The following is a 27691-nucleotide window of genomic DNA, read 5'->3' as shown; positions in this document are numbered from 1 at the left end:
AGGATTTTGTGTGCACTACTGGCTGTTGTCATGGAGACAAGATGCTGGAAAAACTGCTCTGGGATATGCCAGCATTAATGGCAACAGTGTGCCAAAATGATCCAGACACACAAATATAATGTTGCGGAGAGTTTTGTCATAGAAGGTATTGCATGACTCCTCCTTGTTACTGGCCCCAAATCATCCCAGAATTCATCTGGAAGTTCTAAAATAGCATTACTGGGCAGCGGCACAGATTCATTTTGGGGGGGGGGGGGGGGGGTGCGGGTTGTTGGATTGAATGACTGTCTGTAACGGACAGAGTACAAAGCCTGAACCCAAATGCAAGACCAGTACGCAGATGAAAAGTTGAGTGTGTTTATTAAACACAATCACAGGAGGAAAAAAAAAAAAAAAAAAGACAGCTCAGAATTATTAACACGTTTGTGAAGGCGTGTGATTCAGGACTCGACGTCCGGGCTGTGAGCGGGGACTGCGGGCGGTCAGCACGGCCGAACCAGAGAAATCTCGACAGCAGCCCGACGAGGGCAAAACAGAGGATAGTCAAAAAACAGGCCAGGTCATACACAGGAGAGCAAATCAGGTGGCAACGGGACATGAGGAGAAGGCTTACTCACGGTCAAAGTCCAGGCGAGGGTCAAAACACAGGTAAAACGTTGGAGGCTGAGGTAATTAGGAAGGGCAGTCGGAAGTCAGATGAACGAACCAGGTCAGAACCAGACGAGCAGGCAGATGAGGAACAGGCAGAATCGGTGGTCGGAAGACAAAAACGGGTCACAATGGGCGGGCAGACAGACTGACAGGATCCAAAAACGCTGGTGAGTGTAGCAAACAAACTGGCAGAGAAACAGGGGAAGACACAGGGTTTAAATACACAAGAAGGCGGGAAGACAATTAGACACAGGTGGAACACATCAGGGTGGAGTCAGGCAATCAGACACAGGTGAAACAATCAAGGCAGGGAAGTAAAGACACCAGACAAGACACATGAGGGAAACTTAACAAAATAAAACAGGAAATGACAGACAAAACAGAAAAGACAGACAAAATCCAGACACAGTCTGGGAGCAGACCTGACACTGTCAGGTGCACATAATTTTGTCACACTGTAGCCTAGTGTTGGTGCGTATCAGTTGAAGTGGAAAAGAGGCCTTTACAAGAGTCCTGTAAAGTTCGGGGGGGGGGGGGGGGCAGGCAGGCATGCGTCTCAATTGTTTTTTCTTCCATCATTCCAAAATGTTCACATGAGGGTGAAAACTGTTCTCTTGTTTCATCGTCTCCTTGTGACAGTAACCATTTGTACCTCCCTTTGAGATGTGTTAAATATGGGTGCAGTTTCTATGAGCAAAATTGCTTTCAGGTTTGATAAATCACTTTGCATGTGCTAAATTAATATATTTACATTTTCTCCTCCCAGCACACACAATTGCGTATACATGCGCCATAGTGCATATTTATTGCAGCAAACACAAACCGGATGCAGACGTGCTCTTTTGCACCTTTTGAAAAATGCAACCCTTAGTGTGCACTGTTAGTAAATCAGACTGTACATTTTTCATACACGCAAACCTTTAGTAGATCCAGCCCTTAATGTTCTAAAAGAAAAACCTACAGACTTCAACACAAACCTTTAACTATCTTACAAAATGAGCCCAAGGTGACATCTTTATCATTCTCTGGTTGGTGAAGGAGGCTGAGGCTTCCTGAGAAACTTGAGAAGGGATTATTCTTGTTCTGTTGCCAGGCTGTTCAGTGAGCCGGGCTTATAGACGCCTTTGAGGACTCTTCTGAGCATTTTTCCAACCCAGCTTACATTCGGTAGTTTTAAAGTTTTATTAAATATAGCCACCGGGGTCTTTTTTTTCCCGCAGAATAACATGATGAACATTAAAAAATCAAATATGTTAACAGCAAAAGCACAACTTTCTTCTCATTTCTGCTCCTGCTGCGTAGCTGGTGGGGGATTTACAGTGGAGGAAGTGCTGCTGATGCTGCAGTGACATGGCTTTCTACCCCTCCACCCCCCCATCCTACCCTCTGTCTCTTCACTAAGCTGCTCCCACTGACCCATATAGGGGCGTTTTCTATCACAAAGCCTCACAGTAGCATCAGCATGTGATTATCAGCTGACAGGCCTGGGAGGCTTTATTATACTGCCATCAGTGCCTGCCTGTTTTGATTCAGCCTGTTTGGACGTGACATGGTGGTGGTGTTGTGTGCAGGCGGTGTATACGTTTCCCATTTGTGAGGATATCGACGTTGTGTGCGCTCACGTCCACCTTTTGTGTCGGGCTTTGGTTGTGTTTGTGCACGTGTGAAAAGAGGACGGTCGAGTGGCTGGGGTGTGTGTGGGCGGTGGAGTCAGTGAACTAAATAAAATGCCTGCTATTCTCTAGCTGACTGATTTTTCATCTTGCTCTGCTGCTAAGTGGCCTAATACATAGCCTAAGTCCTTATGCCCAGTTATCCCGCAGATCCAGCATAATCCCAGATTACATGAGGGAGATGAGCAAATGATGGAAATATACGATTAGGTTATTACTGATCAGTGGTGTTCGTAGCTTAGGAAGTGAAACCTGGTGAGCAGGCAAACATCAGCAGCAAATGACAAGCTTTATTTTTTCATATAATGGAAATGACAGCATTGTACAGAGCCTGTCTAGGCTCAGCTGACAGATGGACAAGCTGTTTTAAAGATGTAATTCAGTTAGTTGGTAAAGTTGTCAAACAGTATTTCCAGATTTGAACAAAAAAACTAAAGCTTAATTAAAGCATTTCAGTCTGGGGTTTAATTGCAATTCAGGTGTGGTATTAAATATCACTTAGTTGAATATCTGGAAATAGACACCCACCATTTAGGATGTAAAATTCATCAAGAAATGGCAAAACTTCAGCAAATGTATCTTATATAATCCAAAATGCTGAATTTCCTGTTTGGTTTATGGTATGCTCCAAGAAGCTCATGTATAAAAATACAGGGGCAAGGACCTCAGCCCCGATATAGAATTATTGATCTATAACAGGGGTCACCAATCCTGGTCCTCAAGGGCCGGTATCCTGCATGTTTTAGATATTTCCCTCTTCCCGGACACCTGACAGTCGTTATCAGGCTTCTGCAGAGCTTGATGATAGGCTTATGTTTTAAATCAGGTGTGTTGGAAGAGGGATACATCTAAAACAAGCAGTATACCGGCCCTCGAGGACCAGGATTGGTGACCCCTGATCTATAATTTGGAACCTCTAACCCCTTAGTTCTCTCACCGCTGCTTATTGTTAGTATTATTATGATTATTATTATTGATAGTAATGGTGTTGATAATAATAACTAGTACTTTTATTCTGTGATTATTAAACCATATATATATATATATATATATATATATGTGAAAATTGCAGCTGTCAATCACATATTTAACCCTCCTACCTCTGTGCAAGCACCATTGAGCGTGGATAACAAGGTGTTGAGTATTGCACATTAAAGCTAAAACTGTAATGGACAGAATTATTTGGTTTAGTTTAGGAAAAGATTGATGGTTTGGGTTAAAATAGACACTTTGACATTTACTTCAAGAATTTTGAGAAAACAAATGTAATACAGAATCCAAGACCCAGGTATAAAGGACTCTGTTGGCTATGGACACACAGGTCACCATTACCAGTCTATATATTATGTCAGGCTGTGAATATCTTTTCAATGTCACCGAAATTACAAATCCACAGGCACAGTTTATCAACCAAATATACAGATTTGCATGTGGTTCCAATTAGCCTCCTCAGCTGGACCTCGGTGGGTTCAGTATCATTACATGTGGTTCACGTTTTCTCTCTCAACCAGTTTTCAAGGTTGACTTTTGTGTCACAATGGACAAATACAATCCACAGAGGAGTGTGGAGGGAGCAGTTCATTAGTGTGAAAATGGCCAGTAACTGGAATTTGAGTGCCCGAAACATGATTTTTCACATCGTTTTCAGTCCGGCACATTTCAAGCATTTTGTGAAGGTCACAATTTGGATTAGGTCCCCCTTTGCCGAAGGACATTTAACAGGATTGTGTCACAAGAGTGTTTTCTTTAAGATAAAATGACACTTTCCTTAGAAATGTATTTAAATGAAGACGGGAACTGCACAAGCAAATAGTTCCTCCATCACCAGCTTTAAGTGTAGATTCTGCGCTTCAGTTATTGGACTCATCCGCTGAGGCTGCACACATACACCCCCCCCTCCCCAACCCCCCAACCCCCCAACCCCCCACCCCCCCGTGCCCTAAAGCCTCTTTATAATTGGAGCGCTCTTTGAACAGATCTGCTCTGAGATTGGAGGATGGAAAAACCCTCTGCTCCTCTTGTTTGACTTGCTGATGACGACGCCTGCAGCACATTCTGACTGACCTAAGTCTTCATGTGTTGTAGAAGCACAACAACAGTTGGGATGAGCTGGCGTTATGAAATACAGCGTTTGGCACAAGCTTGTTGAATGCACAGCCTAGTCTAAAATAATATGTACATGACCAGTAGAAAGAAGCAGTTGTACTGCTTACTCATCCTGGACAGTTAACGACACACCATACGGACAAAAGTATGTGGACACGTTGAATTCAGGTGTTTCTTTTCTAATAGGGGTCTGAGATACAAAACCATACTGACAAATGTCGTAATATAGTTTTACATTGGGATAAATATCATTGCATTGCATTGATTAGTTTTGTTTAAATCATCTTAATTTAGAATGCCTCAGAGATGGTTTTTACTGAATTTCTCTCAACATTGATCTTGTTTTGTTTTGTTTTTTTATCCATGACTAAAATATTTGTCATGCTCAGACTGTAAATGATAATCTTCTACCACAACTAACCATCTACTTTCTTCACATCTCACTTAGAAAGAAAAATCTCCCATTAAATAAAAATATTGACATTTATGACAAATGTTGAATTCATGTTGATTTCAGGTGTTTCTTTTCTAACAGGGATCTGGGATACAAAACAATGATGGCAAATTTCATAATATAGTTTTATATTGGGATAAATAATTATTGTATTGCATTGATTAGTTTAGTTTAAATTATCTTTACTTCCAAAATGCCTCAGATATGGTTTTTACTCAATTTCTCTCAACTCAAATTTTTTTTATCCATGACTATGATTTGAAATGTTCTACCTCTAAATTTCGTAAATATGATCGTAAATAATGCTTTTCTACCACAACTAACATCTACTTTCTTGACATCTCACTTAGGAAGACAAATCTCCCATTAAACTTTAAGGAATAAAATATTGATGCTAAAATATTGATGTTTTTATCTCAAGTCAGCATGAACAGAACATCTTACAGCTGTAGCCATGATGTGTCCCAATACTTTTGTCTATATAGTGTATCTAATCATAAGTGTGACATGTTAGTACCACTTTAAGTCCTTCTAAGTGTAAAAGAAAATAGTAAAACCACAAGAGCCATGTGTCTATACATTTACTGCAGCTTAACTTTATTGTTCGAGATAGGTGTGTTTTTTTTCAAAGGCTGTAACTGCAAATACTTCATTGCTGTACTTCAGTAGTGTTTTTAACATATCTGTGCTTTACTTGAGTGTTCATTTCTGACCATTTTTTACTTTTCCCCCCACATTTTATCACAAATATCTGTCCGATTTAGCCCTTAACTTTCCGAGCAGGCACGTCACTTTAGTTTTAATGCATTTGAGGGGAATTGCATCCAATTTCAGCCTGGGTTTAAACATGAGCATGGGTTTACATAACATACACACATGCAAAAAAAAAAAAAAAAGAATTATTGCCCAAGTTTGACTAAAACTGGACATCAAAAGTACATGTTAACATGTTAGTCTGACTGAAATTGAAGGTCTAAAAGTTGGGCTAACACGCTTAGTGAACGTGTTTGAAAGTGGATCTGCTCCTGCATGTAAACAGACCAGTCAGACAGGAACTAGACCAGGTGTTCTGACCCAAATAGTGACTCGGAAGTCAAACATGATGCATCACTTCTGCATGAAAATTAGAGCTGACAGTGCTGTCCATTGTTGTGCCACTTTATCTTTGGGTTGCTAACGTGCTAGCTCGCTGTCGACTATTGTTTTGTCCAAATGATTTAACACAATCAGTTAAACATTCAAGGGCTCATTTTTCAGTTACACAATTGTGCATACAGTGTTGGAGACATTTCAGTTTGAATGTAGTTTTGAGCACGCAAATTATGTTTCTTTGAAAAATATAAAACGAAATACCACAACATAGGTAGAACAGCAATAGACTAATACAAATCATAACTCTTCAACAGTTCTCACACACACACCAGTGGGGGCCTCTTGCTCTTCGACTTGTATTTTGTGTGTTTTGGTATGTATCACTATATCTGATTTATAGCTGCAAGATATGATATAAAGATGTTCCAGGTCTTATGAAACCATGAAAGCTTATCTTTCAAAAGATATTTTATCTGCTCCAGGTGAAGTGTGTTGGTTAACTCTTCTTGCCACCTCTTCAAGGTAGGAACAGTTGCATTTTTCCAGACCATAAGAATCATGCCGTTATGAAACAGTAGGAGGGGAAGTGTTGCTGTGTTGCATTTAGATTCTCAAATATATTGGACACACCCAGTATGATAAGGAGGGGTTCTGGTTTAATGGGAACGTTAGTGATCTTGGATATAATATTAAAGATATCAGACCAAAAAGCTTGGATGAGATAACACAAAGCTATGTAAGAGGGTCCCCACTGAGTGTTGACATTTATCACACATGGCCGACACTTCTGGATATACATTACGTAATTTCTCCTTAGAGTAATGGAGTCCATGTATGATTTTAAATTGTATGAGCTGGTGTCTTGCACTGTTTGAACATGTATGAATTCTTTCTAGGCTCTCTGTCCACAGATCATTTTGAAATTAATCCACCAAATTCTTGTGCTATTGACTATAGGCCCTTGCCACATGATGGTCATGTGGGGGGTCATGTGATTTATGTTTGTGTAGCCATATTGGAAGACAACCCACAAGCTAGAAAGAGCAGTGCCAGGTTTGTTAGACAGATACTTGTACTTAATAATTGTAGTTATGGTTAACTTTTATGCAGTAATAGGCTGCTCAGACAGAGAGGGACATGGTGAAAAGAAGTCTTTCAATAGGACCCCCTCTGTTTTAACCAACCAGGGAGAAAAATATAAGGAACTCAGTGCCTAGAGACAGAGTACCCAATATGGCAGTAGACCTACGGTCACCTGTCGGCTGTATATTATGTATAATCAGTAACAATAGGGATGCAACGGTAAAGGTTAGACTGAAGAATTTAAATGTTATTAATTTTAGGTGTTCCTGCTCCCACTCAGCACGTGTCTTTGTAAGGGTCAAACCCATTAATCACAGCCAGTTTCTCAGCATACTGTTGCTTTTCAGCGGGGTTCAGAGTTTGAAAATATCCTACCATATATAAACGATGAACTGTCACTAATAACCCGTTTAAAATGTCTTAACACTAGTCTCTTTTCTATTGGACATCTGTGCAAAACTTTACCGATATTTACTAAATGTCGAAAAAACATAAGTGCATAATGTCGGTTTTTCCATTGAATCACAAATGAGATGATTTGTTTATTTAGTATCACGAGATGACACGAGAAGTCATTCCATAAACATGGCGACGAACGCAAATATGGTGTTGATTTACAGATATATTCACTATTATTATATATTACCCCTCCATCCTGTTCTAAATTAAAAAATAATTGGGTTTCCTGGTGTGTCCACGCATACCGCACCATGTTTCTTCTTCTTCTTCGCTTGATGTAACGTACATCAACATCCGTTTTTTTAATTCACCTCACTCTAGTTGTGAAAAAAGGTCTTTCCATTGCAGTTTTGCGTGATATACCATTTGCGCTACGCTCGAAAAACCACCTCTTGCCAGCGCAAAAACTTTTAATTGACAAATTTGACTTTTGGTGAAATTGTCGTTCTTCCATTCGGTAAATTTTGATGTGCAAGTTATATTCGCACAATTTGAGGGTCGATGGAAAAGTGACTATTGATAAAGCAGCTGCTAAACACACAGTCTGTCACTCTCTTCCCTCCACTCTTGCCTTCCAGTGTGGCGGCGTATCTGTTTACTTCTGATATTGATGACGTAAGTGAAAAGGGTCTATTGTTGTGTCTGTGACATCGTAGTTTAACAAAATAAAAGAGTGCATATCGCCACGTATCGTAGTGGAGGCAACATGATTTCAATAATAAATGGATTACGCTCTGGTGCATGTAGACGAGGACAAAGACAATAGTCAAATTAAATGCTTTAGTTAATGTGTGCATTTAAATGTACTGAATGAAAACTGATTCACAGTCGAGTGAATCATTATGTTTGGGCCAATGGTTTAATGGTCTTCATATTATGTTAATATGTTAGGATTTGTTCATTTTGCACAAACATTCACTAGAAATGTCCTTCAAAGGCCGACTCTAGACTTTTCTACTCAGAGCAGATTTCAGAGTCTGGACTTGGTACTTTTACTCCAGTTACAGGATCAGTACGTTCACTTTTACTCAAGTACCTGCACTTCTGAGTATAGAATGCTTTTGTTTTTTTTTTTAAGTGTGCATCTTAAAACTGTGTTGTCCTAAACTAAATATTCACAGTGAACCCTGTGTTTGTTTTGTTCCTGCAGGGCTTCACAGCTCATACGCCGGTCATGCGGGGCAGATGGATCCGGAGCTGAGGGCGGCGCTGTCTCCAGACTGCCACATGACGCCCGTTTTTGACGAGCGCTCCTTCCACAGCCCCCTGTACCACAGCCCCACCCACGACCCCCAGGGCTCCCTCTACAGGACAAACACAGGTACCACACATACATGAAGACCCCCAAACAACCTGCTACTTAGTATGATTCACCCTTTTTTGTACTTTAATGACATGTTTGGAGTTTTTATTGTAGTAAATGTAGCCAGGAGTTAGAGTTACATTGTTTTAACAAAACAAATATATACTGTACCTTCAACTTCTGCATTATTGTAACAGAATTTTCCTGATTAATATGTGGTGAAAATGTTAGTTTGACCTGATTGAGACTGTGCAGCAGATCGCCCTTCACCTTTAGCTGAAGAAAGAAATGTTTAAGCCATGGGGGTCAAAATCAGGGGTCACATTCAGCCCAGTATGATCTCAAGTTGGTCAGATCTGTAACGGACTAAGTACAAAGCCTGAACCCAAATGCAAGACTAGTACGCAGATGAAAAGTTGAGTGTTTATTAAACACAATCACAGGAGGAAAAACACAGCACAGAATTATTAACACGTTTGTGAAGGCGTGTGATTCAGGACTTGACGTCCGGGCTGTGAGCGGGGACAGCGGGCGGTCAGCATGGCCGAGCCGGAGAAATCCCGACAGCAACCCGATTAGGGCAAAACAGAGGACAGTCAAAAAACAGGCCAGGTCATACACGGGAGAGCAAATTAGGTGGCAACGGGACATGAGGAGAAGGCTTACTCACGGTCAAAGTCCAGGCAAAGGTCAAAACACAGGTGAAACGCTGGAGGCTGAGGTAATCAGGGGAAAGGCAGAATCGGAAGTCGGATGAACGAACCAGGTCAGAACCAGACGAGCAGGCAGATGAGGAACAGGCAGAATCGGTGGCCGGAGACAAAAACGGGTCACAACGGGCAGACAGACTGACAGGATCCAAAAACGCTGGTAAGTAAGCACAACGAGTGTAGCAAACAAACTGGCAGAGAAACAGGGGAAGACACAGGGTTTAAATACACAAGAGGGCGGGAAGACAATTAGATACAAGTGGAACACATCAGGGTGGAGTCAGGCAATCAGACACAGGTGAAACAATTAAGGAGGGGAAGTAAAGACACCAGACATGACACATGAGGGAAACTTAACAAAATAAAACAGGAAATGACAGACAAAACAGAAAAGACAAAATCCAGACAGTCTGGGAGCAGACATGAGAAGATCAGTAAAATAATAACATAATAACCAAAAAATAATGAAAAGTCCAAACTTTTCTTTTTGTTTCAGTGAAAAAAAAGTTCAATTAAATCATGAAAATTAACTATCCTTTCACAAAAAATGTGAAAAACCTGAAATATCTTCAGAAAACCTGAAATATCTTTTTAAAAAATCAGTGCAATTGTAATAATATGATGCCTCAACTTAACATATTTAAATCTCTTAAAACATATTTCTTCCCTTTGGCTTTTAACTCAGTTTTTGATGTTGGCTTTTATTGTTTTTTTAATAATTAAATTGGGTTTTTTATGGTTTTGTTTTAGCTTTGTATTTGGTTTTATATGTTTATAAGTGTTTTATGTGTTAACTGTTGTTTGGATTGGATACATGTGCGTCACAGATCACAGTGGATCGACAAAGGCACAAAACATAGAGTAACAGGCAGAATATTGTTCAAATTTTTGAGATTAAATTATTGTTATGCTAATATTTTACTGGTTTGACTGACTTGAGATGAAATTGGGCTCAGCTAAAGTGATTTTAACGCCACTGACTTGATAATATCTTCAGTGTAATTTTTGTGTTTCGCAAATTCATCGCAGGCCTCATTGGACACTTTTGTGGCTTGTTTTGACCCACAAGCCATATGTTTGACACCCCTGGTTTAAACAGACCCATTTTCCTCTCTCAGCGTCCCTCTCAAGGGCTTCGATCTCCAGGTTGAGAAGATTAATTTTTCCAAAATCTGTGGTGGAAATCATAGTTTCCAGTCAGAGGAAGTGTTGTTGTTATCGCCCCCTGAGGTCAGAGCTTAATTAGGCTGAAACCTTTCATGTAGTCGACTGCATCTTAATTGAAGCCTTTGCAGATGGAGTTACAGCTGAAACCTCTGTGGAGTTCGATAGTGGAGGATCTAAGGCAGGGGTGTCAAACATGCGGCCGTGGGCCAAAACCAGCCCACCAAAGGGTCCACTCCGGCCCGAGGGATGAATTTGCAAAATGCAAAAATTACACTGAAGATATTAAAAATCAGGGACGCTGAAGTCGTTTTAGTTCAGGAGTCACATCCAGACCAATGAGATCTCAAGTAACATGATAGTTTAACCTATAAACAATGACTCTAATGTGAAAAAAAAAAATTACATAATGCCTGTAAATGATGACAACTTCAATTCCTACAACTCCCTCTTCCCTTTATTTTAGTGTAAAAAACATTAAATTATGAAAATATTTACATTAAAAAAACTATCTTTTAACAATAAAATGTGAATGACCTGAATAAATGTGAACCTGACATGTCTAAAGAAAAGTAAGTGAAATTTTAACAATATTCTGCCCGTTACTAAATGTCCTAGGCATAAAATTGCGCTTATCTTTCAGTTTTTCAGGTTATTCATATGTTTTTTGTTTGAATAGTTTGTAAACAAGTTATAGTTTTGCACTAAAACAGAGAACAATTTGGAGTTGTCATTATTTATAGGCCAGTATTTTACTGGTCTGGCCCAATTAAGATCAAATTGGGCTGAATGTGGCCCTTGAAAAAGATTGACTTTGACATTCCTGATCTGAGGAGTCCTTTTAGTCTTGTTTAGTCCAGATTTAAGCAGGTTTGGCCTCTCAGATACTCGCTGCTGTAAGTGAATTCCTGCTGGTTTGAGCACTTATGTAACATGATTTGTCTTCTATGTGACCTTGGATGTAATTCCCTCTCGTAGATCACCACAAACTGGCCTCAGTGCTGCATCACATTCATCAAACACAGGTGCAATCACTGTTCGTTCTCTTTTCCTTCAGGTATGGAGACCCTCCCTCGGACTACAAGCCATTGCGGCACGCTGCCGTACCAAAGAAGCAGCTATGGGCTGAGCTCTGCAGCGCTCTACGTCGACTCCTACAGGGCGGGCGGAGAACCCGTCTTCTCCCACCGACACTCTGGACTGGTGGAGCGGGTCGCGACACGCACCCCGTCCATCGAGAGTATCCATAAGGACCCCAGGTACGAAAACACACTCGGAAACAAACACAAAGGTTTAACTGTTTTAGCGACTTCATCAAAATAATAAAAGTCAGTACATTTTATTACATGTTAATATGGATGGATGGATGGATATTTCAGACACAATTAGCATACACACATTGTCATTATGAGCAGCTTAACGCAATCATTAGTATATATGTGTGCAGCAGCAAACAACATCTTAGGGAAAAGGAAGAAAAAAATAAATAAAAAGTAAGTAACAGTAGACAGGCAGTGTAAATGTAATGAAAGTAATGCTGATTTCTGAAAGAGCTACAGTATAACTAGAATTAAGGTTCTGATTTTAAGGCAAACCACATAAACATGTGGTTTGCATCTGTGAGCCAGTTTACATCCACACCAATACTCTGATCCTTATCCAGTTTCTGGAGTTACCAGATAATTCAAGTGACCATGTAAACAGTATCATCTGATAGGGTTTATCGGATAATAGCAGTTTTCTGATTATGAGAAATCGGATTAACACACCTAGATTTCTCCCCAATACTCCGATGCCGTCATGCATTTATGCATATAATCTGATTTATTTCATTCTTTTACATCTGCACATGTGTAAAATCATAGAGAATGGAAGTTGTGTAGTCAAACGTTAGCGGAAGACAACAGGAAGTTTAAGTCTACCGTCACTATGTATGTACATACTCTGAAAGAAATCCCATTATGAATTACAGCGTTTAAACCAGGGTTTTCGATTAATGCATTTCTTAAGTGCATGGAAATATGTTCGATCTAATAGTTATGGTAGGCATAATAACCTATAAATTATATATATATGTATATATTTGTTTTAGTTTGAAAAGAGTAAAATTACAATATGAAAATGTGAATAACCTGAACAACCATTGATAACCTGAAACTACTTAAGGAAAATAAGTGCAATTCAAACAATATTATGTCTCAGCTTATTATTAATACAACTTACAGATCATAGTGGATCTGCAAAGACACAAAACATTTAGTAACAATCAGAATATTGTTAAAATTGCACGTCTCTTAAGACTTTTCAGGTTGTTTGCATTTAATTGTGAACGGATAGTTTGTAAATATGAATTTTATCATCATGTAATTTTACTTTCTTTGCATTAAACCAAGACGAAAATTTGGAGTATTTTTGTTTGTAGGTTATTCTATTATTTTACTTGAGATCCTATTGATCTGTATGTGGCCTATGAACTAAAATGAATTTGACACGCTTGACATGAAATGTCGGTGTAATTTTTGCACTTGACAAATTCATCCCATGGGCTGAATTGGACCTTTTTGGTGGGCCAGTTTTGGCCCCCGGGCCGCATGTTTGACACCCCTGCTCTAGATTTACAGACACTTCCTTGGACAGCTCCTGCTCTTGATGTTGTTACACCTCAGGTTGTTCCAGTGGCTTTGCTGACTTGTGTTGTTCCCCACAAAGAAACGGAGCTTTCACCAAAAGAAAAAAAGGAAAAAATCATATTTTTGTGTCTATACTGGATACACCAGTGACACAGTGTACATTGAATAATGTATAAACTAAGAGATGAAAACAACATTAAAGATGTAACTTGACAAAAACAGCTTGAGACATAACACAACATCCAAAACACTGAAACATAAGCTCATTTAAGTACTTTTATGTCTATATTCACTGTATAGTATATGCACCCACGCACCATTTAAAAGATATAACACAAACACGAAGTAAAAGATGGAAGATGCTGAAAAAAGGTCAATTATTAAATGATTAAAAATGATATAAACAAGACAAAAATCAAGTCAAAGATGCAACAAGATAATAATTGAATAAGGAAATGTAGTGTTAAAGACATAACAAGACAAAAATGACCATTTTTAGAATGCGGACACATAAGAGGATGGAAGTTGGAGTTGGATATGTATTTATTAAATTAATAAAAAAGGTAAAGTACTGTTTTGACACCACAAAGCAGTGAATAAATACCAAATTACTGCTTTTTGACTTTAAGGATACCCTCCTATAATCCAGACAAGAGTTTCGCAGCTTTGCTATTCAATGCAAAGGACATCCCATAATTTAAAAAAAAAAAGTATGTGTAAAAACTGTTGCAATCAAGGTCATTATCTAACGTAAAACAGCCAAAACTTTAACTTATTGGAAATAAGGAGGATATATAGTTGTTTTTTTTTTTTTTGTTTTGTTTTTTCCGTTTGCACAAACATTTTCATAGATGAGGTTTTTGTCTTACACTGTATTAATTTCTGCCAATTTAATACAGGTGCATTATGGGGAATTGTTTTGTGACAGTATTATTTGTAAATTAGTAAATTATTAGTAAATACTGTGTTTTTAGCCAAATGTCTTGAGCAAAAGTGAGAATCAAATAGAAAATTATGTCTTTGTTGAAAATTATTTGCACAATATTTAACTAATAATCTGAGTGGTCAGTAGCATTATGACATAATTTAGCGTTCCTGACACTATTTGTTATCAAAGCCGTGTAAAACCAGTCCAGAAGACACAGTTCGATGTTGAATTAAATGAACGTTCTCTTTCCTCAGGGAGTTTGCTTGGCGTGACCCCGAGCTGCCGGAGGTCATCCACATGCTGCAGCACCACTTCCCCTCAGTCCAGGCCAACGCCGCCGCCTACCTGCAACACCTCTGCTACGGAGACAACCGGGTCAAGGTGGAGGTAAGGTGACAGCTCACGCAGAGCACCACAGCAGTCTGGGTAAAAATAACAAGACAGACGTCACAGCGCTGATTCACCCCACAGGTGAAGGAAGGGGAAGCCACATTTATAAACAAAAACATGCAGCAGCTTGTCCTGCATCTCTGTTTTACGTCACACAAACCCACGCACGAAAATAGACGGCATAGTCAGACCAAAATACGACATGAAAGGTTCCCATATTCCAGGAGTGTCGGAGTCATTTTAGTTAAGGTTCCACATTCATTTCAGTATAATCTCAAGTGGATCAGACCAGTAAAATAATGACATAATAAACTGGGAATAATGACAATGCCAAAGGTTTCTCTATGTTTTACAGTGAAAAAAGTAAAATTACAGAATGAAAATGTTTACATCTACAAAGTATCCTTTAAAAAATGTAAATAACACAAACAACCATGAGCAACCTGAAATTTCTGAAGATAAGTGAGTACAATTTAAGCAGTATTATGCCTGAACGTCTCATTTACACATGTACATTATATCTTAACGATCACTGTGGATCTACAAATACATTAAACAATTAGTAACAGGGAGAATATTGTTAAAATTGCATTTGTATATCTTCATATTTGTCCAGGTTATTCACATTTTCCGTGAAAGGATCATTTGTAAATGTATTCATAAAATTGGACTTTTTTAAGACTAAATCAAAGAGAACAAATGATGCCAGGCACAACAAACCCCGCCCCTCACATGTATTGTAGCTTATTTTGGCATCGATCCAACTGATGTCATCATGTCTATGCGTGTGCTGATGTCAGCGTATCTATTGCCTCTACATATGTGCCAAGTGTGAAGTAAATTGAAAAAAAATTGATGTTTATATAGACATGTGAAATTTGACCCATTAAATGGGAGAAGGGTAAATGGGAGAAGAACAAAGTTTTTAAAGATTCAAAAAATTTTAACCTTACCTACTTTTCCCAAAATGTAATCACATCTGTTCTGGGTCACTGGGAATCTATAAACCAAATTTGGTATGAATTCAACCAATAGTTTTGCTGTTAGAGCGTTAACAACCAACATTACCCCTTGCCTCCCCTTTGGGGAGCAGGGTAAATATTTACCTCCGCCAAGGAGGTTATGTTTTTGCCAGGGTTTGTTTGTCTGTCTGTTTGTTTGTCTGTCCGTTAGTGTGCAACATAACTCAAAAAGTTATGGACAGATTTTGATGAAATTTTCAGGGTTTGTTGGAAATGGGATAAGGAAGAAATGATTAACTTTTGGGGGTGATCGGGGGTGGGGGGGCCCACGGGGGGGCCCACTGATCAGCCTTGGCGGAGGTCTGCGCTCTCCGAGTACTTCTAGTTATTATAGTATTTTACTTTTCAGACCCACTTGAGATCTTATTGGTCTGTTTGTGTAACCTGAAATAAAATGATTTTAGCATCCTTAATGGTTAAAATGTTAAGTGTTATTTTTACATTTCACAAATTCATCCTGCCGGCCCATTTTGGTCCGCAGGCCAGATGTTTAACAACCCTGCCATCTTCTATGAAACTTATTACAGGGTGCTGGCACAGGTCTTGAAAGTCTTATTTTTGAAACGCTGTTTTCCAGACCTTGAAAAGTCTGGAATTTTGTGTGAAAGTCTTAATAAAGTATGGAAAAAAGTTTTAGAGTATGCTCAAAGGCACACAATCTTGTAAGTTAAGCAATACACGAGGAAAGCATATAAAAAAACTTGATAAGGTTTCGCTAAACAGTCAGTACTAGAATGATTCTAGCGAACCTTGTTTGTGTGATATCCATGCACTTTTGTGATTTTCATAGGTTTTGAAATCGTTTCTGTCAGTAAACATAATTTACTGCCAGTTATGCATTCATTTATTCATTCATTTATTAAAACAAACTTTTCTACTACACACAACAGGTACAATCTCAACCAACGCAAGTATAAAAGTACATAAAGTCAAGGTCTGGGGGAAAATAGCAGTTTTAAAAAAGTCTGGAATTTTTATTTAGATAAAGAGCGAGCACCCTGCTATTAGTTCTATTATGTAACGTACTTGTTAAGTAGTCCAGTGACAGATATTCATTTTATATGGAAATTTGTCTGTTGTCCAGTTTAGAAGAACACATTTTCTTGCACAGAATGTGAGCATCCTGTTAACCGTTTATAGGGCACTCGTAGAAATACTTTTGTGAAAATTTTCTAAATTTTTTATTATGTAGAAAATCAAGGTCAATGAAGTTACCATATTTGGTTCTGTACCCATAAGTGGCAAAAAAACAAAACAAATTGAAAGCAGTAAATATTTAAAAAAAATACAAGAAAAGCACATGTAAGGTGAAAGGAACATGTATTTTAGAAGATTAGAGCATCAGTTTTAGAACATTAGACCAACATCAGTGCTGATCCAGACCCCTGTCCACATCCACATCATCCCTTTGAACATCATTCCTTACATTAGTACCAGTACTTCATGGTACCTAACAAAGCAGGTACACTCACTGTTCATGCAGAGGTGGACCTTACAGACCCTGGAGACCACATTGGACCTGAGATTGTTACCTCATTGTAACTGTAACTGTCACTGTCTTGTAATGTATGTGGAAATTACCAAAAATAATCACTTGCCCGATAAAGAGTTAAAGAAACAAAGCAAATTAAATGTAGCATCATATGTCACTCGAAGGAAAGAATGAAAGATCAGTTAAACCTAAATAATACAAAGCAAAGAGGAAATGTGCACTGTTGTCTCTGAGTGTATTCTCAGCCTTCAGGGTTTGAAATGTGACTTTTTTTAAGACTTCCCTGCCAAAATCTGAGCCAATGCGCCATCTGCTCCAACAAAAGTTAAAGAAACATTCCGCCAAATGTGGCAGCACTTCGACTCGGTGAAATGCAGCTCCGAGCTCTCTTTGCTCTGCTTCCCGTGCAATAAATAACTCACAACACATTGGTAGAGCTTCACGGAAGAGCCATCCCAGCGCCGTTCGGTTTGTTTGGTGATGAGCTTTTAATTAGCCTTTGGAGCGGCCTGGACACACGCCTGCTCATTTAGCCAGAAACAAATGTTTTTCAGCGACAGTTTGAAGACAGAATCAGAGAGAAGCAGGAGCGTCTGCTGCTCTCCTGAGACCGGTTTATTCTGAGATGACACAAGAAAGTTTTCAGCGTGTCACAGTCGGTCCACGTCTGCGTTTGAGTCCAGGTTGAATCCGAGCGCCACTGATAAAATTAACAATTACATCTCAAACATGGTCAATATTCCTGACAGTCGTCATTTATATGGCAGAGCCAAAACCCTCAGACAGTCGATGAAAACCGATGTTGGATTTAAAAAGATCTCAACAGAAAGCATGTCATCTTTTATCAACTGTTATTGATGAACACGCCATCAAACAGACACCCCTCCGCAAATAAACCACACGGATCGTTAACTTTGCTTTGAAATATTCTGTTAATGTTTCATGGACATAATATCACCATATAACGCCATCAATCAGCAAAAGAAACTATAGCCCAAGCACCAATCTAAATTGCAGTAAATGCTATAATAACCAGGGTTCCTGCGGGGTCTTAAAAAGTCTTAAAAGTCTTGAATTTACAAATCTGCATTTAATACCTTTGAAAAGTCTTTAAAAGGTATTACATTTGCTATATTAGGTCTTGCATTGTGTTGCCATAAACTTGTTGAAGTGACCTGCATGCACAAAAGAGGTCCTGATGGAATATGTGATCACACAGGCGCGCACTGTATGTATATGTTTTTTCCACCACTCCTCCTGCTGGGATGCAGAAATGTGACATATGTTGCATTTCAATGACGTCGCATAAATGCGACCTGGTTGTTCAGACTGAAGTCGCATCGCAAAATAGTATAGTACAGTATTTTATTTTCTATTGGACTGTCTTCTCTTTGTAACACTTTGAGATTCTGCTGAATGAAAAGTGCTTTATAGATGCAATTTATTATTATTATATTATTAAATATCAGATATGTATCGGATTTAGGGCCACATATGAAAGTGGTCTGGGTTGGATTTGAAAGAATGGGATTTGTGCTGTTTAAACTGTCCTTAACAGATCGGATACAGGTCACATATGGACAAAAAAATCAGATTTGGACCACATTTGTCTGCAGTCTTAACGAAGTGTAAATGTGGGGAAAAAATGGCGTTTTCAAACAAAAATAGTCAGATTTCCTGTTGTGGGCACAGTCCTCCTCGTGCATGTGGACCTGATCCGTGTGTGAACCGTATTTCTTGAGTCCAGGTGAAACCTCATCTGGGGCCTTTTTGTTACAACCGTGCAAATGCAAACAAAACCCCCTCATTAGCTCCGACTGGAGGGTTTCATGGGTTTTTGAGCATGTAAAGCCCTTGAAAATGTGGTTGTTTTGAAAGAGGATGATTAAGGAGAATCCTTAGAGATACACAGTTAGTTAGTCGACGCTTCGGCCTAAATGGATTCACCGTTCTGCCAATTCAACGCTGCAAGGAAACACTTATGACGGCCCAGTAACTTTACTGTAACTAAGGCTCATGTCTGCAGTGTCATAGGTTTTAACCCCATATCCTTTAACTGCTTGCTCTCAGGTTGCTGGAGTATACGTCCTCTAATTGTGTTGATGCTACTAACTGAATTATTGTTATTATTATTATTAGTATTATTAGTATTATTATTATGACTGTAAACTGAGTTAATTTCAATTTCTTTTAAATCCAAACTGATAGCTCTTGAGGCCAACTCCAAAACTTGCCCTTGTTTTTCTTCGACTGCTTATAGAATAGAATAGAACAGAATAGAATAGAATAGAATAGAATAGAACAGAACAGAACAGAACAGAATAGACTAGATCTTTGTCACTGTTACAGGAATAATGAAAATGCATTTAGCAGCAAACACTTACAGTGCAAAAAGGCTGTATAAAATATCACACAAAATGCTGAAAAATATTGGCAATATTCAAAAACTACAGAGATAAAATATAAAATGTACAAATACTACTAAAATACTACTAAAACATACAAAAAGCTAGCTCTATACTACCGATAAAAGAAATATATACAGCATATAAGGACATGTACAGGCAGTATAGGATGTGTACAAGGGTTGTGATTATTTCTCCTGGGTAATTACTTAATTATTGTGAAATGTGTCAGTTATTTGTGTTTTAACTGTGTGATCTTGTAACTATAAGTATTTGCTGCTTCCTATATTGGCCAGGACTCCCTTGTAAAAGATGTTCTTAATCCCAACGGGGTCTTACTGGTTTAATAAATGTTAAAAAAAAAAAAAGCATATTCACTGTATATTACTGCGGCTCTTCAAACATAGCATTGAATTGTGTACCCCATGGAAATTTGTGTGATTTAATCATCTAAATAAAACATTTGTATTGATACTTTCAGTCTGGTTATTTCATGTGTTGCTATAGGAACGCAGGCCTGATCACCTTCAATCCTTATCCCCCGTGGAAAAAGTTGTGTTGTTGTATTTACAGCAGAATTCAATTAAATGTGAGCATATTGTAGGGAAGGTTACGTCATGTAAACCAGAGGCATTAGCGTCAAAATGCAGTTTGTACATCTGAAAGCGGCTGCCTGCAGTATAATCACGCCGCTGACAGTTATCCCCGAGATTTCCAGCGACATACAGTAAATCCACCACTCAGTCAGACTGCATTAAGAATGGAACTGGCTGCCATTTCCATTCCTCTCGTCACATATGCACGTTTGTGTTCTGTGATGTGAGACTGGAGGACAGAAAACCAGCCAGTAGCAGCTGGTGTGAAAAGACTTGTTTAATCTCAGAGTCTCTTTTACAGAAAATGCTTCAGGATTTCAGAGGAGCTTGTTAGACACACTTCAAGATGTGAACTAACCTTGATGCCGTCCCCGGTCTGCAGGTGTGTCACCTAGGGGGGATCCAGCACCTGGTGGACCTGCTGGATCACAAAGTGGCTGAGGTGCAGAAGAGCGCCTGCGGGGCCCTGAGGAACCTGGTGTACGGCAAGGCCACCGACAGCAACAAGGTGGCCCTGAGAAACTGTGGAGGGGTCCCGGCCCTGCTGCGCCTCCTGAGGAAGACCACTGACAACGAAGTACGAGAGCTGGTCACCGGTACGTCTGATGGTCTTATTTATTAATGGTTATTATAAACTATATGAACAAAATAGGGATGTAACGATATGAAAATTTCATGTCACGGTTATTGTGACTAAAATTATCACGGCTATCATTATTATCGCGGTTTTGTTGAAATGTGCTCAAAATGTTTAAAAAGTACTTCCACACACACTCAAATAATTTGACCACGTTGCATTTTGAAAAAATAAATAAATAAATAAACAAATAAAATAGGCAAAACGTACTTTTTGTTGGCAGAAACACTTAATATTAACATGTAAACATCAAATATACAAATATGTACTAAAGATGGCACCTTATGGCCATTGTTTCACCATTTTCCATATCAAGTTTGAGTTGTTTTTGTTTCTTTTTCATAGATAGATAAATAGATAGTCTCTCTCTCTTTGTGCGCTTGGACCAGGTCTCTCTCTCTCTCTCTCTCTCTCTCGCTTTGTCTTTCAAAGTGCGGTAATCAAACACAGTTATCATGATAATTAGAATTTAAATGGTAATAACTAACCGTCAGGAATTTTATCGCAGTTTATCGTTATACTGGTAATTGTTACATCCCTAGAACAAAAGTACTGGGACGCATCGTGACTACCGCTCGTGTGATGTCCTGTTCATGCAGATTTGAGATAAAAACATCAGTATGTCAGTATCCCAGATGCCTCCCAGAATCTGTTCAAATAATCGGATATGATGCGTTTACATGCACTTAAGAAATGTGATAAGAAAAAAACCCTAGTTTAGACGCTCAAGTCCATTATCAGATTTCTTTCGGAGTTCGTACATACTGTACATAGTCGTGGTCGACTTAAACTTCCTGTTATTATCTTCCACTCATGTTTGACTACATAACTTCTATTTGTACGATTTTAATTGTGTTTACACATCACATACGTACACAACTAAATAAATCCGATTAACCTGTACTGTATATGTGCAGGAAGACAGAATAGTGGGGAGAAATATAGGTGTGTTGGTCCGATTTCTCATAATCTGATTACTGTCGTTATCTGATGAAACATATCAGATTATACTGTTTACATGAACACTTGTATAATCCGATAACTCCAGAAATCAGATGATGATCGGAGTATTAGTGTGGATATAAACGGGCTCAGTGTCTCTCTGCAGCTCTTCTACAGCAGCAACAGTGTGCAAAACTAGCTGTTAGCTTAAAAGATTAACAAGCTAACATAAAGAAACACAAATGAGTCATGGAGGAAACGTAAACATTAGTTATTGTCTTTTTTGTTCAGCAGAAACATACTGGAAAAATCATCTGTGATATATCCTTCTGAGACCCAGGAAAGTAAAAGTTTTGGCGATTTTACATGAAATAATTGTCTTGGTTGGAAACAGAATAATGCAGCAGTTTTTTCAGATAACTTTTTTAATATTTATTTATTTTTATGAAATGTCCTTGGAATTGTTTGCCTGCCTGCTTAACGATTCTGCTTATCGATTCCGCCTTCGTTGGGCATGCGTGATGACGTCACACGTACGCTGCGTTGTTTTGGTTTAGAACATAGCCAACATGGCGTCAAGGCAGAAACGCTCCAAAGTATGGGTATATTTCATGCAAAAAGATGACACCAGGGCCACTTGTAACACTTGCAATGTGTCCATTTCTTCAAAGGGGGGTATAATACGTCCAATATTCTCAAACATTTGTCTGTACAGCAAACACCAGGGACCTGGTTCTCGGGGGGAACCAATAAAAGTTTCCAAAGATAGGGAAAAGGAAAATGAGGGGTACAACAGCAGGAGACATAGAGGAATCAGTAAAGTGTCTTAAGTTTCACTTTCACTTTGTACAGTTGTATGGTGCCTCCCCCAAACCGGGTCCGGCATCATCTGTTATTATTATTTGTGCATACTGTATATATTATATCTTCTGTGCTGAGATGGAAATATTAAAGACAGTTAATGTAAGGAAACCCATTTGCACTCTTTTATTCCCTCACCCATTGAGAATCGATAAGAGAATCGGATTAATGAGCAAAATCCATAATGGAATCGAAATTGTTAAATTCCCATCCCTTGTCCTTTGCAGCGGACAGTGTTTTTGTGAAACTCTTGTACCCCACAGAGGACAAAAATGCTTTACTTGATTCCTTCACCGCGTTGTTGTGTTCGTTTCACAGAATTTGGCAAAATCTTCCATCAGTACATGTGGTTGGTGATGATATTGCAATTGATTGAAAATTACTGAATGTGAGTGTTTGGAGCTGCATCCTTTTTATTCATTTAAAGCTTTCAATTCAGGTGGAAGCATCATCCACATTGATAAAAAAAAAACATTTCCAAATGCAAACCGTGATGCATTAATATTCCTGTGTTCCTCTGTGTGTGTGTGTGTGTGTGTGTGTGTGTGTGCGCGCTGTGTGTGGGTGTATTGCTGCTCGTATGCTGCGTTGGCTGCCCGGCTGGCTGAGCGTCGGCCTGTGTCGCCGTCTGACTGGCTGGCAGTGTATTAATCTGTGTATCGGCTGTTCTGTGGGAGGTGAGAGTGGTAGCGGCTTAAACACTCAGCGCTCAGTGTTGACAGAACAGATCTCGGCACAGTCGTCGGGACAGATGCTAAGATAATGTGCTTTGGAAACAGGATGCCACTGACAGCTCCGCAGACACACCACACATAATGTTTAATACCAAGAGATATGAAGCTGCGAGACAACTCACATACTTGAGAAATACACAGAAGAGTCTCATTTATGTTGGAAAGTTTGGGGGAAGTTTCTGTTGTGTACAAAGGTCAGAGGTTTTTCTTCATTTTCCCACATTAAGGCTCACACATTCACCATTAAATAACTGATTTGTAGCGTAGTTACATTAGTTACATGTTGACTCTGTAGTCGTGGTTTATTCTGCGTGACAATAATCTACAACTACCAGGCCATTAACTAACAGTTTTTACGCCCAATTACTGCTTATCTCATTAATGCCATCTGTTGCTGTATATTTTTGACAAATGTGCTGATCTCAATCTAACTGAACCATCTTTATCACCAAAGTTAGGTGCGTTTTACTAAAAGATAATGGCTTTAAATAGTTAGCCTTTTCTGCTCACCCTCTTACAGGAAGTTTGTCACAAAAACAAATCAATTTATATTTAAATTAACTTATATATTATAGTTTTGGAGGTCTCACCTAACAGTACAGAACTTTAGAAAACATGCTGTTCAGGGTCAAATAATCTGCAAAAAAAAACAGCTAAAAACTCCAAGAATTTTAGAGAAAAGCTCAAAAATAAGCTAAACTCAAGCAAATATTCAAGATATGCTAAAAACACACTTAAAGTCCAACAAATTTTAATGAAAGCAGCTAAAAATAAGCCAAAACTCCTCCAAAACACCCAAAAAACTAAAAATGGGCTAAAATTTCAAAAAATTCTAAAAGAGAGAGGCTAAAAACAAGCTATAAACCCCTGAGAGAAGCTAAACTCCTGGTTAAAATTCCACAAATATTCAAGAGATGCTAATGATACACTAAAAAGTAGTTACAAACCCTTAAAAGAGAGAAACTAAAAACAAAAATAACTCTCCAGAGAAAAGCTAAACTCCAGCGATTATTCAAGAGATGGTAAAAACATGCTTAAAGACCTAACTTAAGACCGAACTAAAAATAAGCCAAACCCCCCCCCCCAAAATTTTAGAGAAAACCTAAAAATAAGCTAAGATTTCACAAATTCTAAAAGATAGAGGCTAAAAACAAGCTAGAAACCCCACAGAAAAGCTAAACTCCAGGCTAAAATTATACAAATATTCAAGAGATGTTAAAAGTACACTAAAACTAGCTACAAACCTTTAAAAGGGAGAAACTAAAAACAAAAAATAACATTCCAGAGAAAGGCTAAACTCCAGAAAATATTCAAGAGATGCTAAAAAACACGCTAAAAGTCCAACAAATTTTAAAGAAAGAAGCTAAAAATAAGCAAAAACTCCCCAAAATTTTAGGGAAAACTTGAAAAGAAGGTAAAATTTCACAAATTCTGTAAGTGAGAGGCTAACGCTAACATGCTAATGCTAATGCTGGGTACTGTGTGTATTATGGGTAAAATGCAAAAAACTGAAATTCCCTATAGATATAGTGACGCGAGTAAACCTTTAAGCTTTGAACTGTTTTCTTTTGGTTGTATGATTTTCAAGTCAACAGTCAAATTGTTGTTACGACGTTTCAGATTCTGTAGACGTTACCAAATGGTTGATATGATACGTTAAAGGTATTTAAGCTAAGCTAATGTAATCAAAATCAACTCATCATTGTTGTAATGATGCATTTAATATTATTTTTTAAATTTACTATATGTTGAAATAGATATAATATTAATATTTTAAGTGTTAAATGTCTCAGGATTTGTTTAACTGAATGCCCTTCTATGCTAAAGGTAGTGATGCTAAGCTAATGACATTTCAATAGATTATTATAAGTTATAAATTATAACACTTTTTTAACATTCACTGTTGGTAATGGAGCACATCGTCACTTTCCTAAAATAAAATAAAAATAAGTCCCCACCTACCCAGATTTTTCAGGAAACACAAAATACGTATACATAAGGAGATGATTTTGGCAAATATTATGAGTAAATTCCATCACATGTCTCAAAGTATTTTCAGGATGATGTTTTAATGTTTAAACACAAGCCCTTCCTAGTTGATGAATTGACAATTTATGCTAAAGATAGTGAAGCTAAGCTATTATAATTGAAACTGAGTATTTAAATGTGTAAAGTTAAGAAGTTTACTGTCTAAAAACATGTCATACCAAACCTATAAACTGGCCTTTCATGGTACATGTAGTGAAGATAATCTAATTTAATTGAAACAATAATAATAATAATAATAATAATAATAATAATAATAATAATAATAATAATAGAGAAATAGCGTATTTAAGTATTTAAAGTTCAGTTTATTTTCTATAAACATATACCAGTAGGTAAACTGGCCTTATATAGTACATTTAGTGAAGATACACTAATACACTCACTCTTTGAAACTCTGTTTTTAATGTGTATTTAATATTATTTCATTATGTATTTGAAAACGTGAGAATAGTTTTTTCTCTTTTTCTGAGATGTTTTCAAAGTGCTGTTAATGTGGTAATAACACTAATACTGGCATTATCACTATTAAACCTTTTCACAGGACACATTTGGATTTTTAAAAGCAGGCAAAGCTCCGTAGTTAGTGATAAAATAAACCCTGGTTCTGTTCCATTTTGTTGCTCCATGAGTTCGTTGTTGTGAATAGTATGAACAGTTCAACTAAATGGGATGTAGCCTTTTAAATGTTGCTCATTACACTTGTGTTTTTAAACTGTTGCATTTACTTTTACTGCTGAAGTATCTGAACCCTGTCTGAACCACCCACAGGTGTGCTCTGGAACTTGTCCTCCTGCGACGCGGTGAAGATGACCATCATCCGCGACGCTCTCACCACTCTCACCAACACCGTGGTCATCCCACACTCGGGCTGGAGCAGCATCTCACACCGCGATGAACACAAAGTCAAGTTCCAATCATCACTACTGCTGCGCAACACAACAGGCTGCCTGAGGTGAGCGACAAATCCAACAAACTGCAGATACGAGACACTGACAATTAAAAAAAACACACTGATATTACAAGAGTGAACTCAAATGACTTTGAAAAAATTAAATAAATTTCTGTTAGAAAAATGTCACATTATTGTGAGGAGAAAAGTAGCTACAGTATATGCAAGAAAAGTTGTAAAAATCGAAGCCACAACTATATGAGAATTAAGTTTTCATATTTTGAGAAAAATGTTCAAACAGTTATTGTATGAGAAAAAACTTCTTAGAAAAGGTTAGCATATAAAGCCTATTTCTATGAGAAAATATAATGTTATTAGAAGATATGTATTTATGTATAAGTCAAAATATGAGAACAATTAGCATTGCGTAAGTAAAAATGAGGAACATGTTGCATTGTTATAGCAGTAAGACATTTGTTTGTGAGTATTAGAATTTTTTCCCAATAATATTATGTCTTTTTCTTTAAAAAACAAAAATTTGAATGTGTCATTACTCTTGCAACGTCATTATTTTTTTCTTCGTATTTTTCTCCTCAGTGTGGTTGTAGAACTCTATTTTAATGGATGATCGTCTGCCCTTTAAAGATTGGTTATTTTTCCCGTTTTCCCAACGCTTTCAACAACAACAAAAAAACATAATCATTATCGTAGCTATTTATCAAACGTCATCACTGCTTCATCCATGCCCTTTTTCACTTGAACTCAGTATTTTTCTTTGCCGCTCAAACTATCCTAACATGAATCCATTCTCCATTTTAATGAGAATAGATTTGACGAAATCCTTTGCCTCATAAAACCTGTTGAGTTCGATGGCGCGCCGCCGCCTCATTAAATCGATTCTCGTTTTGAAATGCACGGATGACTTTTGGATTTATAGGTCGTCTGTGCTGCGTTTTTCTGTCTGCGCATTCATCTTAACGACTGTGTAAACTGCAGCGAATAACCACGGTCGTATAATCCATCAATGAGGGGCTCAGTAATGGAGATTTTATACAGGCAGGAGGTCTTAAGTATGCATTTGACCACGTTAGCCTCCAGAGACAAATACGAGCACGGTGATATGTGTGTGATGATAAAATTAGAGCTCAGGAGAAGCCACAGGCTGACAATAAATAACACGCAGTGAACTTTATCAGAATAACACCCGACATAACAAGAGCGAGAATCAAATGAAAAACAGTGGAATAAAACTAATATACATTCACTTCACTTCTATGGTCACATAAATTTTTACCATCTTTCTTTTGCAGTAATTTTTTACTTGTAACAGTTTAGTCTTTCATTTTCGACCTGTTACATCTTGTGTCATTTTAATCATTTTATTAACTCTGATTCCAGTCATGTGACTTTTATGTGACACT

The 27691-nt window shown here is 38.1% G+C and overlaps 1 protein-coding gene across 2 annotated transcripts in view; it reads left to right on the top strand.

Annotated features, from left to right (window-relative positions):
* The window catches only part of LOC115431197 (plakophilin-4-like), a 106984-nt gene that overhangs the window by 54569 nt on the left and 24724 nt on the right, over positions 1-27691 (top strand). For both annotated transcript variants that reach the window (XM_030151438.1, XM_030151431.1), the window contains exons 8-12: positions 8669-8839; positions 11753-11954; positions 14508-14640; positions 20541-20754; positions 26150-26333. In XM_030151438.1, coding sequence (XP_030007298.1) covers positions 8669-8839; positions 11753-11954; positions 14508-14640; positions 20541-20754; positions 26150-26333 — 904 coding nt within the window. The remainder of the gene's footprint in view (positions 1-8668; positions 8840-11752; positions 11955-14507; positions 14641-20540; positions 20755-26149; positions 26334-27691) is intronic.

This window comes from Sphaeramia orbicularis, chromosome 2 (genome assembly GCF_902148855.1).
Source record: "Sphaeramia orbicularis chromosome 2, fSphaOr1.1, whole genome shotgun sequence".
Lineage (NCBI taxonomy): Eukaryota > Metazoa > Chordata > Actinopteri > Kurtiformes > Apogonidae > Sphaeramia > Sphaeramia orbicularis.
This window is presented reverse-complemented; position numbering and strand designations above follow the sequence as displayed.